General features: G+C 44.5%; 1 protein-coding gene across 8 annotated transcripts in view; it reads right to left on the minus strand.

Annotated features, from left to right (window-relative positions):
• mef2cb (myocyte enhancer factor 2cb) overlaps positions 1-14,679 on the minus strand; it is a 72,798-nt gene that overhangs the window by 37,203 nt on the left and 20,916 nt on the right. For all 8 annotated transcript variants that reach the window (XM_035657914.1, XM_035657912.1, XM_035657916.1 and 5 more), the window contains one exon: positions 2,857-3,071. In XM_035657914.1, coding sequence (XP_035513807.1) covers positions 2,857-2,910 — 54 coding nt within the window. In that variant the 5' untranslated portion in view covers positions 2,911-3,071. The remainder of the gene's footprint in view (positions 1-2,856; positions 3,072-14,679) is intronic.

Consider the following 14,679-nt stretch of genomic DNA (forward strand, 5'->3'; position numbering starts at 1 on the left):
GTGTGTGTGCCTATATGTGTGTGTGTGTGTGCTAGCTGGGGCAAGAGAGTCTGCTCTCTGTGTGCAGCCCATGAGTTTATGGCACAGGGGGCTCTTTCATGTGCCCGAGGCTGGGAGAGGGTCTGAGTGGTCGGGGGGCTTGGAGCCAGGGCTCACACACTGCTGCCCACTGTCCAGAGCTCCGGGCAGCCAGTCAACGCCAGGGAGGCCTGGCCCTTCTGCCCCTGCTCTGGGGAAGTGTTTCTGGGCCTGGGGGTGGCAGCCCAAAGTGGCCGCCCAGAGAGAGCCAGGCCCTGTGCCCACTATGATACTGCTGCTGCAGGGAGGGCAGGGGTGGGGAGGCAGTGTGGCCCTGTAGGTGGCAAGGTAGCGTTGACAGCCACACAGAGTGGTGCCACTCCAAAGAGGGCTGCAGTGTGAAGTGTGTATGCAGGCATTTAAGAATAAGGGGAAATATTACAATAGCTTTATACTGCTATTTTGGACTGAAACAGGAATTGTACCATTTTCTGTTTTATACAAGTTTATGAGGTGTTGGATATTCAATTACGTCAAATATGTTTCACTATATTATGTTATGTACAGATCATAAAAACAATAGAGAGCCGCAGAAGACCACAGAAGAGCTTTAAGAAGACGGAAAACTTTTTAAACATAAAACAGTACAAGTATGTAAAGAATGTGAGGTTGAAAGCAACATTACACAAATTCCTCTGGTGTTTATTTGGCTTCGGCTCTGGGACATTTCCTCAAGAAGGAAGTGAAAATATGCAAATCCAAAGCTTCCGTTTTTTTGTTTTGTTTTTTTTTTTCTTTTAAGAAGAAAATTTAAGTTTCTGTGTCTGTCTCTGTCTTGTGATGTCCGCCTCTACAAAATATGGTGATGTCATTTATTTAGACCAAAGGTCTAATGACACTGAATGCCATATTTTCTGTTTGCGTGTTGTATTTTCCACATGACTTAATGACATCATATCAGTAGGAATTGTGGTTTGACTTAAACAAACAACTAAATAGGTTTATTTATCATTTTAGAGATCAAAACAACAAAATCCAGTGATGTATTGATTTTCCTTTCCCTGAACCCTTTCTCTCTCCTCCTTCTCTTCTCCCCTCTCTCCTCCTCCCCTGTAAGTAAAGCCCGGATATCTCAGGCATCGATTCCCCTCAGGTGTCCTTCCTGTCTCCCTCTTTCCCTCCTTATCCGCAGGAGCCGGAGTGCCTGGTGCAACTGGCGGGCCTAGTCTAAGGTGGGATGAGAGAGAAGGGCTGAGATAACAGTAAGGAGGAAGTGTGGGTGCTGCTGCAACATGATAGCTTTAGTCCTCATCTAAAACTCTGTGACCTCCTCCTTGCTCTTCCTCTGTCTCTCTGTCTGCCTGCCTCTCTTTCAATAACAGATACATAAATCAGAATACGGAGCACATAGATGCGTACTGTCACACACTCTCCCTGACTGATTTTTAAAACTTTCTTCCTATGTGTCTTTCTCACTCTCTCATTTTTGTGCTGCAGGTGTGACTCTAAAGGCACCCTGTTTTCAAGATGAGCAGCTGCGTATCACAGACAGTAAAATCATGATTACTGGAAGTATCCTCTTTATCTCAGGTTCAGTCACATTCTCACTCCCCTCTCACTATCCTCTTGTTACTTGCAATTACATTCATTGAGATGTGTCCTGACAGGGGTCACAATCTGCTTCAATTACTTCTCCAGCATTGACCAATCGATTCCTTGAGTCTCTCTATGTCACTTTGACCACAAATGACTGTGTTTGATTAAGCGCGCTGCGAGAAATGGTTGTGGACAATTACGATGTCAGATCATAAAGATGTGGCACAAGGAATGAAGCGCGTCTCTGTTCAGACAAGGTGTGTGTGTGTCTATGTGCGTGTTTGACCTGTGATCCAGGGGCCACGTTAGCAGCGTATGGATCCAATTGGGCTGCCAGGAAGCTGACAAAGTGTCAGTGGTCAGTCGTGCCACAGGAAATGATCAATTGTGGGCCTCGGGGGCAGTGAGAGAGCTCTGTCTCTATCTATTTCCTGCCACAGACGGTAGTGTCTGCTTGAATCACGCCGTCCACAATTTATTATGTCTCACTCAAGTAATGCCAGCTGTTGTTGAAAAAGTGTCTTGCAAGAATTCCATTGTTAGGTTTGCTATTTGACCAGTTTTATTATGATGTACAGTAACTCTGGTTTAAAGGCGTATCTCTTATGCTACACAGGGGAAAGCTACAGCAGTCCTACTGTTACTCATTTAGCTCAAGAAAAATACTGTTTCAGTGTTTGTCTCCCAGGCTGCCCTTCATCTCCACCCTGCTGGCCCAAATGTAGTGTGTCACTTCAGACCATCCCATCTCTGTTTGGTTGCTTGTTTATGTTTTCTCCCACCCTGCCTCTCTGGTGCTACCACCCTCTGCCCGGTAATATTCCACTGCCAGTGAGCTAAACTGGGTGGCATGGTGTGAGAGGTTGGGTGTGTGAAGGGTACTACAGTTGTGTGTAGGCCGCAGCCCTCAGAGCGGGCAGGGATATGCAGAATGTTTTTTAAGAATTACAAATGTTCTCATGCAAATCCCTTTTTGGAAAAAGGCTCCAGGTGTCCTCACAGTGGTTTGTTAGATTGAGGGGGAAACAAACCTGCCTTTACGAACCGATGGAACTCTTCCACCCAGAGCAATATCCCCGCATACACTTCTCTGTCGCCCGGTTCACATATTGCCCCGACTCCCAGAAGACCTTCATTGTTGAGGGCTATGTGGGGTGTAGGGTGTTTCTCCTTCCTCCCTCCTCCACCCCTCCTCTTCCCCACCCTCATACTCATCCATCCTCCCATCCCCCAGGGACTTACCTGTCTGTTGCGTTCATCCATAATCCGCGTGATCTGAATCTTTTTCCTCCCCATCGTCCCCGTCTCTTTCTTTCTCTCCTCTTTCTAAAGAACTTTATGCTTTCTTCACTCTCCTCTTTCTTCTTCTTTCTCTTCACTCTTCTGCTCTTTCTTTATCTGCCTTTTTTTCTGCTTTCTATTTGTTCCAATCAACTCAAAGATTCCAGCATCCGTACCTGCAAGAAAGAAATGGGGAGGGGGAGGAGAGAATGAGCATTAAATGAAATGAAATATGGCAAAATACTGAGAGAAAAAATAATAAAAGTGGCATCATGGCAGCCACAAGGGAGGGTGAAGAAAGACAAAGAATCTGTCAACAATGTTGTGAGAACCGCTGTGTTTTTCACTGTCGATATCATGCAAATCAGTTTTTGCATTTTTTTCCCAGGCACCGACTATGAGAGGAGACAGCGCTGTCAGGATCTCGCTTCGTTCACAGAGAGTTTGACAGTGTTTTGGAAGTGCCGCTAACTTAAACGCTCTAATCACCAACACTGTAACATTACCTCCAGACTGAGAAATACATTTTGTTTCTTCCCACGAACTGCACTGTATTGACAGTGGAACTGCCAGACACAGCTTTTTCTACTCTATCTGCAGCTCATCTCCAAAATGGCAGAAGTGAGTTGCAGGGTAGAATACAGATGTAAAACCAAGCTCAGTCTTGCCATGTTCTGGTAAAACAAAGCCAAAAAACAATAGAATAAGAAAAGAAAAAAAGTGCCAAGAGTGATCTTTTCATGGTAAAAGGACGTTTCTTAGAGACAGGAATTATATTAAACAAAATTCCAACATGAACTTATTCCAGCTGGAGACATTGCATGTCAATGAGGGCATCTGAGGAGCATCTGAATAAATGCACTTGTGCATTTGTGTGTGTGTGTGTGTGTACCAGAGTTTCATGAGTGGAGGCCAGCAGCTGATGAGCTGGACTGCATGTGCAAAGAAGAAAGCTGCGCTCCAAAAAGTTTGCGTGAGTGAGTGACTGTGTGTCCGTGTGTGCGTGCATGTGTGTGTGCGCACATGTGTGTGTGTGTTCTTGTGTGAGTTTGGCTAAGCCAGAGCTCCAGTGCATCTCTCCAGAGTGCTAAAGTAGGCCAACCCAATCTATCTCAGGGAGGAGCAGAAGAACTGTTGTTGTGTTTTCTTTTGACAGTAGAGGTGATAACGTCCCTCGTTATGCAAATGAGCATCCCATTATTTAAGCTCAGTGCAATGCAGGGGAGCTGTCAGCGCCGTCACATAAAAAAAATAAAAAAAAATCCTCCATCTCCCCTGCCTTTTTTTCTCTACTTTCCCCTTCTTCTCTCTTCTCTCCTTTCTGAACCAGATTTCCGGCACCTGGCAGCACAAGCATCAGACACTGATGTGGAAGACGACACCGCTTCACCAAAAGACATGTCAGTCTCAGTCTCTCTCTCTATCACTCTCTCTCTCTCTCTTCTTCCATACACCCTTGCTCTCTTCCTCACTCTCTCATATTCTCTCCTTTGCGCACTCCCGCACACATCCATGCACATTGTAATGCACTTCCTTTCCCCTTCTTTCCTTTTTTTTTTCATCTTCCCCTAACCTGAATCCATGTATTTATTGAGTAACATGCATGAGAAAGCACAAGAAAGCTCTAAACCCCTGAGGTGAGCGCAGCACATTGCTATGCACTTGACCTCTTTGTGTGAGAGTAGGACATTGACAATCAAAGCGCGTAATAGGGACATCTAGGGATACTGTGGCTCTTAGTGACAGACCAAGGCCTATAACTGTAATACATAACTGCAGATCTTTTCATTTTCAACACAAAACACAGGCTGAGTACCACCTGCTCGATTTTTTTCAAAATGAGTAGAGTAGAGTTATAGCCAAGACTAGTATGATGATGTGGGCCTTCGGAGTCCATATGCATAACATAGATTTAGACATTTTTAAAGAATAACATCAACTAATTTGTATATAATTCTCTGCCAAAAGCTTCCATCACACAAAAAATGGGAAACAAAGTGAGACAATACAATTTGAACAATGATGAAATGCATGACAAAAAACTTCCTGAGTTGATGGTTTGGAATACGCCCACTTATGGAAGAAATGAGATACAAACATAAATGCATCATTTGGCAGTTAGGACAACAGCCGGACTGCACCATCATAATAATAACAAGATCTAAAATAACTCTGTGGCAGCTCTGAAGAGGCTATCCAAAACATTTTAGCATTGCTCTGCGCAAACACACCCATCCATAGACAGAAAAACAAAGAGCTGCCCTCTGGAAAAAAACAAAGAAGGATGTTGTCAGACAAACTAGGATTACAAGCCAACACCAAGGCGCTTGGCACAAGACAGCCAGACAAGGATATCAATCAAGCCGGCGTACCTCAATCACAGGCTGACAGCATCATTCCCTCCCAGTCTTTGTACTCAACACTACCCAGCCCGGGCATCGCTCCAAACAAGGAGGCGTTACCTCTGTGATCCCTGCCTCCTGGCCTCCTCCTCCTCCTCGTTTCCTCCCACAGCCAACTGAGCAGAGCTGAACCTCTCAATGTCAACAACCGCTGGGGCAACACCTTAGGCCTTACGTAACATTAACGCTAAGACTAAGCCCGTGTCCTGAACATTTAATCCCTGCTTTTGGCTCCCAGCACTAGCCAACGCTCCCTGAGGTGAGGCTCTGCTGCCGCTTAGCCCCGTGTCGGTGCCTCCCCACCTCAGCCAACCCCCCCCCATCTTTTCTCACTATTGCCTCCTCTACCTCCTCCTACACGACGACGCAAGTTCCCTTCCCTCCGTCCCCACTCCTCCCCCCTCTCCCTCCACCACCACCCCACTTTTCCTCACACCCGCCCCCGTCCCATATGAGTGCCAGGCAGCTCCTGGATAAGAACTGAGTACCCACCTCCTCACCGGGCTCCCTTCCCTCTCCTTCCGTCTCCTTCCCTCGTGGTGGATAGAGCATCACTTAACTTAACAGATTACCACTGAATCACTCAATCCAATTTAGCCTCATGACGCCAAGACAGTGAAACGGAGGGAAATGCAGGAAACAAGCACTGCTTAGTGAGCGTGGTCAAGTGGCACGGGACAGTAATCCTCAGCAGGAATTTTTCACAGGGGCAGACACTGACACCTGACCTTGAGAGGGCAACTGAGGTGAGAAAGAAACGAGGGAAGATGAAGACACATAGAGCGACGCAGAAGAGAGAACTAACAAGCTTGTACACATTAAGCCAATTTACTAATCCCAAAGTGAGGCACAGGGAAAGAGGGAATGAGCTGTGGAAAATAAAGAATACACAAAAGGGTATCTTTATCTTCTCTGTGGAGTCTGACTAATGGTATGCCTGCGTTCACACTAGCCTGGTAGCTGGAAGGGGGCCGGAGCGGGAGGCTGCTAAGGTCAGAGAGCACGCTGGCACCAAGCAGACAGAAGGACAACGGTTGCTCCTCTGCTTGTTTTATATCCCGGGTCCCAACTCTCTGTGCTTTGAGTTGGAGAGGTGACAATGAAAGAGAAGGAGAGTGGAGAGAGGAAAACAGAGAAATGGAGAAAAGAGAGGAAAATGGAGTGAAGCATAAAGAGGGATCTTTTGAACAGGCACCAGGCCTCTCCAGGGGGAGGGGAAGAGCTGTACCCACGACCCTCCCATCTGTTAAGCAGACGGACAGAGAGAGAGAGAGAAAGAGGGATGAAGGTTGGGGGAGGATGGGAGAGATGGAGAGGGAGCAGCGATTCAGCACATAGATCTAATGAGCATTCTCTCTCTCTCTCTGTGTGTCTCAGAAGTGGAGCTGAGAGGACGATGAGAACATATACACTCAGTGCACCACAAGGCTTGATTCTAGGTCGCCTCTCTCCCAAGTGTTTAGTCACTAAAAACTAATATACAGCACATGGCGCTTTTTCACATTCTAATAGACAGTCTGTAGGGTGCTTGTTAATGCGGCTTCGTTATTGAGGACAGACACTGAAGACGACTCCTGTGAATCAATCGGGGGGCAGAAAGAGGAACTTTACCTTGACTCATGCTCAGGACTAATTCGTCACTTTGAAAGACAGCTGCAGTTCTGTTTGTGCACGAGGAGGAGGGATGTGACAACAAATGAGTAGCAATGCACTTGAATCTTAGTTCCAAGAACAAAAGTTGCACCCAATTATCTTTAAGATTGTTTCTGCATTCAGAGAATTGTGAGGGAAAATGAAAGTGGGATGCCGATAAATGCAACGTGTGTAGAATTCTGCTGATGCTGATGTTCTCGAATCCTAATTCTACACGTTATAGCAAATTGGGGAAGGTGATTTATCATGACAGGATTGGCGATGTTTTTCCAAGAAACCCCACCTCGGCAGCACAGCGAGGCTCATGGTACATCTGCAACACATTTGGTAATAGCATGTGTCCTGAAAAAAAAAATATATATAACGCCAGTATCCCCTATCCTCCTAGGAAATGTGGTTGTGAGGATTTGAAATAACATATTACACTGCAGTAAGTAAACCTTTTAGGAGGTGTATGGTACATTAAATAAACGCTCTCTCTTTTTAAATAAACTCCCATTTCGTTGAAGAGGAGGACGAAAAAAAGCGCTTTAATATGGTTTTCCAAATACAATCTGAATGTCAGTACACACTCACAGTGCTCCATTTTTTTCTTGAGCATTTCTGTCATGTAGAAGACTTTTTTTTTTCCTGGAGAACATTAAAGTTTTTTTTTCAGATGTGTAGATTTTTGGAGGATTCTTCTTTGTGTTTTTGATGTAGCTATATCCGCGTGTGCCGGCATAAATGTGGATGTGTTTGTGAGTGCGTTTATGTGTGTTTGTGCTTTATTTGGAAATGGTGGTACACAGCACTTTATCTCCTGTCAGGATGGATGGAGATATACCAGCAGAAATGAGAGGAGGGGAAGGATCAAGCAAAGGAGCGAGTCGATGGCCAGGCAGGATGGGAACAGAAAAAATGTGTATCAGGTCTCATTGTGCCTCTAATGTCATTACAGGCAGTGACTCCTCTATGTGGCACGCCACACTCCCCATCTGTCAGAGCGAGATAGGCAGGGTGACGAATGGCTATCACTGCTACTTCCCTCAGCCCCCACCACCCCCACCCCCCACTCTAATGTCTGTATCTTTTTTTGAGTGCTGGGGGAGAAGAGTGACCTAAACCTGGGCGGTAGCCCACGCGTAGGTGGGCCTCTATGGCTCTGAATCTCAGCAGATATTAGGGCTAATTTAACATGTTAGCGGCTAAAGAGATTAGCAACATGTACATCTGGGGATTAGAGTGATAGTGGTGGATCATCTTATAATGTGTTCATTCCTTTTTTTTCCTCTCCGGTGAGCGTTCTAGCTAACTTGAATTTGAGAGGCTATAGTGTGTGCGTGTTCTTATGTGTGTGTTGGAGGATATGTCTTCACCTGTCTCTCTCTATTAGCTCATGATTTAGTTGGATCATTAGTGAGATAGAGACAGTTTCACATGTATTCTATTTTCAATCTCTACGTGCCTTTGAACTGAGACACCTGTCTATTGATGAGGAGGAAAGTGAGCCAATAGCCCGTGGTTGGCACAAGTTTTATACACTCTGTCAAGCACTCGTAAGTGTGACTGACATTATGGAACAAAGTATATTGTTATAAGTAGCAGCTCAAGTGCAACAAGATGAGCTCTCCATTTCTCACCAACCACAGTTCAACCAATTTCTTAACTTAAAACTTCATACTTCAACTTTAAACTTAATTGATTTTCATACTAATGAGACTGCCAGCACTGTTTCCCCTCTTATCCTTCAATCCATCAGCTCTGCCCCAGGGTCTTGGAGGACAGAAAGACAGGAAACACACACACACACAACACACACAACACACCACACACACACACACAGACAGACAGACAGCTCAGTGGAAGGATGTGAAATCAAAGGTGCCAAAGGTGCTTCCTTCCCTAAATCACTTTGTTTGGAAAGCAAAAAATTGGGAATCAAAATCAAATCGCCAACAGTACATGGTGAGTGCAAATACAATATACTTTAGGGCTTACTTTGAGTTCCCTAAGATGTCACTTTTGCTTTATAAGACCAAGAGCCTATATACCCATAATACATAAGGGAACTCATAATCATAAACTTTTAACTTTTTTTAGTGAGGCAACAGACATATTGCGAAAACACAGACTGGGAAACTGGGTCGACAAATTAAATGTACAAAACAATTATTTGCTGTGCAAAGTGTTTTTCCTAAATATAAATTCTATTAACTTTTAAATAAATCTAAGACACTGATTGTAGTGGCACAATATGAGACCATATTAATATCAACATTAATATAATTGTTTTTAATTGTTTTTATACTGCCAATTCATACAGCACCTTTGATGCACTAACTCTCCACCGCAAATTACTTATGATGTGTTATCTTTAAAATAATACAAAACTTTCAGATATTGTATGTATATGTATATGAAGTATTTCTTTTCATTTATAATATTGAAGGTCAACATTTCAGGTTTTTCTACCTAGAGTCCTGTCCGTATAAACACTTTCTGATTATCGGTTTAAATTTAGTAGGATTAATTCCGATTTGTGTTTTTAGATTTAGATATTTTATTGTTTGTGAAGAGTTTTGCCAACTCTAGTGTGATAGTATCAGGTAGTAATGAGAGGGTAGGAATTGAGGTGGAAGAGTACAGAGCCCTGCCCTTCGTTTGGGCAGCTGCATGTCTCACTCAGCACCAGCAAACAGGGGCCTTGGGCCATCAGAGCCGCAGTGGAGACAGGTAGCCATCCGTCAGAGCCAGTATGGAGACAGGTGAGAGCCATCTTTCCATAGCCCATTGGTGACTTCCCCAAGGACAAAATGACTTGACACAATGCGTCAACCCCCCTCTCTGAATGGAGGCCAAGGGCTGTAAAGCCACAGCTGCTAGGCCAAAGGCAGACGAGCAAGAGGGCACACATGAAAGCGTGGCGAAGCTAGACAGACGGGGATAGGGAGGAAGAGTAGCTGCCGTGGTTAAAAAGGCCTTCCCTGTCGATTATGTTGTGACAGTGGCTTATAGCCATGAGTGATAAACAAATAAACTTAGAGGACCGCAATGACAAACTTGCCACACACATACCCTTGTGCCAAGTTGGAAAAAATTGTATCAGAAAAAAAGGAGAAGAAAAGAAAAAGCAGAAGCAAAGGCGAGCCACAATTTGGTGAGGCCCCGGAAAGGCTGGAATGAATCACCATTTAGTGCATTCAGTCTTTCCATGGCATGAGCATAAGGAGGGGCAATGGACGCATTCAAGTATAAAGAGATAGAAAAGATGATAGAGAAAAAAAGAATCATAGTAATAGAGGTGACACAGTCCAAGGTGGAAATGTAGCAAAGTTGGGCAGAAGGGAAAATAAGAGGTATTAAAATGGTTTTGAATATGGAAGTGGTGCAGAGTGTGGTGATATACACATCTGATGTTTAAACACAAATAACTTAACTTAAGTTTCACTTTATCAACAAAGCCACAGTTTCTTTCACTTCTTCCTCTCTGTCTCTCTGTCTTTCTCTCTCTCCAGTCATTGTAAAGTCATTTACAAAGCGCTGCCGCAGGTCATGTTTTCCAGCGAGTGTAAACCTGTCTCAATTCACATGTTGCCCCGTGCACCGCAGGACCCAGGTGTAACCAACTGCTGACACCGAAGGGACGGGAACAGAAAATGAGCACACACACGCGTACAGAGTCACAAGTTGTACGTCTAGGTGCACAGATAATTCATTCCCTGCTCATCTATTATGTTCATAAAAACAAGCAAAAAGAAAGAAAAAAAAAAGAGCAACACCGTAATGAACAATGAACCAATGCAGTGCAACCCTTCAATGAGTGTACCCAGCCCCCACAGGAACAGCCGGGAGTCATGTCACTAAGAACACAAAGCACTGACATATTCACCCAATTATGTTCCCTGCCGAGTATGACAATGTCTCAGGATGTTAGCAATGTTCTCCAGCGGGGGGAGAAGGGCAGAGGAGTGTGTGTATGTGTGTGTGTTTGTGTCAGAGGTTTGAAACGGAGGCTAAGGGCTCATTGCTGCACGGGCCACACTTACTTATGTTCGAGCACAGCAAACTTCCCAGTAGTCGTGTGCCCCCCACTCCCACCCCGCACTGTATCAACACCAAAAATCATGGTTGAGATGATCCGCTGATGATTTCATCACACCCCCACACCCCTTACTCTTTCTCTTTGCCACAGCATTCTAATCACCCTAATTAAAAGCTTTGTTCATTTAGAAATCTCTGATGACAATTTGTTTCACTCTACCCTACAGCAGTGGTGGCTGTGAAGAGAGGAGAATTAAATTTGATCTTCTGACAGCAATTATTAAATGCTCCCTCCTGGCCTCAATTAAGGCCCGCAGGCTAATGCTAACATGGCTAACCCTCATGCAACCACGAGATGCCGGCGCACTTCCTATTTCTTCACCAGCTTAATTTTGTCAACCTTTACAGCACATATGCGACTGCGTGTGCGGGGTCATCCGTGCGTGTCTGTCAACTCGGTGGGTATAGAAATGCGTGCTTGCTCGTGGGCGGTTATCTGTTTTGAATACTTGCTGATGGAAAGAGGCAAATGAAATGATTTCCTTTTTTGGCAATTTGTTGTAACTAAGTCAGCATGCGGGTATGGGCAGATCTACGGGGAAGTTGTGGAATTTACTATTTTCCCTTGTCTCGCCTCATCAGCAAATTTGGATTCCACAACGATACTATGACGTGAAGTGATTATTTTTGAAGTCGTGACCATAACAAGCAAATACTGAGGCTGTTGAACACTGGTGATTTCCTCTACCTCTCTACTGTTATGACTTGTGTCCAGCGTGCTGAGGGGCTTAAATAATATCCATAAAAATCAATAAAACGGACATTTCATCACTAGCATGACTCTGTGTTGCACTGGGCACATGTGCACGCCTTAAAGGAACCAAACTAATTTTTAAAAAGACAAAAAAACTACAAATTGTAAACAGTTAACACTCAAAAGAACACTGCCTCTCCCTGTCATTGTGACACTCCAACAGCATTATGTGTCATGGTCGCAGCCTTGCTGAGCTGAAGTGAGAGCCACACCACTGCTTTGAGTCTATGCACAGCGTGTGGGTAATTTACAGAGAAGTAGAAGGTTGCACACTTCAACAAGGATGTCCTTCATAGATTCGACCTTCTGTTTTTTCTTTTTTTTCTTCCTCTGGTCCCTGTGCTCTGCTAGGAAACCGAGTAACCTAGATCGTAGAATAGGGAGAGAGAGGGAAAGTGACAGAGAAAGAGAGAGACAGAAAGAAGGAGAGGCAGAGGTAGAGAGAGAGAGAGAGAGAGACTGAGCAAAAAGAGGGAGTAAGGCAGATTGAAGGGAGACAGAGTAAGAATTTGACACCCCACCACCCCACCCAATACTTAAAACGATTTAAAAAAAAGACTCTACTAGGATGATGTCAGATTCGCTCCTCTTTTTTTCTGGTTACCGCAAGCTGATTGTGCTGATTATTGGTGAGCATTGTTTCCCTGTTGACGCTGCGCATCATTAAACAGAGATTGTTCCACTGTTAGTGTTTGTTTAAGCAAGGCTGGTATAATGTTTCCAGGCACTTTCTCTTCACCACAGACACACACACACACACACACACACACACACACACACACACACAATGTAAACTTGAGACACACGTATCTATACTTCATATCCTGTGCTTTGTTTCAAGTAAAATTTAGGGGCCTTTAACGTAAAGAAAGCAAATGAAATCAAAAAGCAATTTGTATTGGAAACGTTTCCAATATCTATAATGAAAAAAGTGACATAAGATATACACAGCACATAGCCTGAACTACTCCACACAGTGCTTTACAGTTCCCAGAGCAGAGCTGGTGGTGGGTTGCATGAGGCGAAAGGTTGTACGGATTGTGGAGGGTGTGTTGCGGCATACGGTACCTACAGATCTGCCTCTTTTTAGGGGAGTGGCCCCACCAAGGCCAGAGCCGGGCCAGACCCAGTCCAAGCCTCTCATTAGTCATCGGCTGGGTGCCGCGCTTCTTTTTGGAGTGGTTAAGGGGGAACCGGCAAGGGTCTGGCAGTTCCACTGTAATCCACTCCCAGCACCATCACAACCCGACCTCATCAAAGCGAGCGCTCGTAATTTGTCACAGAAAGCAGCCAATTAACATATGTTAAGGGAGGAGGGACGACGAGAAGAAGGGAGGAGAGGAGGGGAGGGCGAGTGAAAAAAGATAGCGTATGATTAAAGAGTCTGCACAGCTGCACAAAATCAAGATGGCAAAGAGAGGTTTGAAAGAGACCTCAGACCCAGTAATCTGATAAAGCTTACTGTTACTTAACCTCCATAAGCAAAAGAGAGAGGGAGAAGGATAGAGGGGAGAATGAAATAATAGAGACAAACAAATATTAAATTACTGCTGTGAAGCTACAAGCTTTGGCAGAGTGCCTCTGCTCTCAATATGTGGCTACAGTGAAGGCCACTGTATCACATGGAGATGACCCCTCTTGCCAAAGCACTACTGCTGTTTGACCACGCTCTATTTTTAGTTCAGCACTCACCATTGTGCTTAACATAGTTCACAGTTAAGCTAAAATCTGCAAGGAACTTTTTTTTTTTTTTTAAGTACAAAAAAAATTTAATTCCTGGTGCACCACAGCAATTTAGCTCCCTTTCTCATAAAACAAAACGTGTTTTTTTCATTTTTCATTTATTTTTCTGTCACAAAGTCTCAGACAAGTTGCTTACATTCTGACTTGTTTGTTTGCTTTCAAATTCTTGTTCCTCATGGTTGGTTTTTAACATGCTGTGTGTGGTTATTTATGCATGTGTGCGCACCTTGCGTATAACTGTGTGTCTGCGCGCGTGTGTGCATTTATGTGTCTGTTGTTGTTGATGTTGTTGTTGTAGGAACATCTTGTGAAGTGAGTTGTGTGATATTTTGCCTTGTTGTTGGATACGGTGGCAGGCTGAATGCATTAGCAGTGCACGCCGATGCCATTCTGTGTTCTGTCGTCTCTCAGCCACCTCTGCCTTGTCTCTCTACAGCGACTGATCACACAGGCTGACAAGCAAGTTTGGGTCTTCGTCTGCCGCACCATCCTTCGCTTCCTACGTGGGCTCTGACTCTTTCAGCGAGCAAAACAAGAGAGGCGGGGAGGAAGCTTTAAACAAATTTGAGTGATTTTGGAATTGTACGTCAAGTCATGGGGAAATCCCCCCGAACAAAAAGGCAGCAAACTTGAACAACAATTCTGTATTCCTAATACAGTTTTATTATACTAATAATAATTGTTATTGTTATTATTAATATTAATAAATTATTAAAAGTTATTTTGACAATCAGAGGTGAAAATGGACAGTAAAACCACAAATGGCCGTCAGAAAAGCATACCCTACACTATATATAAATCATGACTGTTTATTTTTTTCTCCTCTTCCTCTCTCTTGCACTCTTATCCTTGCCATCAAGCATCAATCGTTATTTATTTATTTTTCCAATTTGGGAAGTAAAGGGCTAGAGTGGATGAGCGGAGGAGTGAAGGAGTGGGGGATGGAGGGGTGGCGGACAAAGGGGGCGGCGGTGAGTTGTGTTTGGTTCGAAAGGCTCGCTGCTTGGTTGAATTTTTTCTCTTCTCCTCTGTGTTTCGAGCTGGTGGTTCAGTGAAGGACCTGGCTGCCTGGAGTTCCCCCCCTCCACTCAAATCCCTCTGCTGCGCGCACAGCTGCACCGTTCACATAACCTCGCCTGCCCCCTCCTA

This window comes from Morone saxatilis, unplaced genomic scaffold, assembly GCF_004916995.1.
Source record: "Morone saxatilis isolate NCDOM2014 unplaced genomic scaffold, NCSU_SB_2.0 Contig16, whole genome shotgun sequence".
NCBI lineage: Eukaryota > Metazoa > Chordata > Actinopteri > Moronidae > Morone > Morone saxatilis.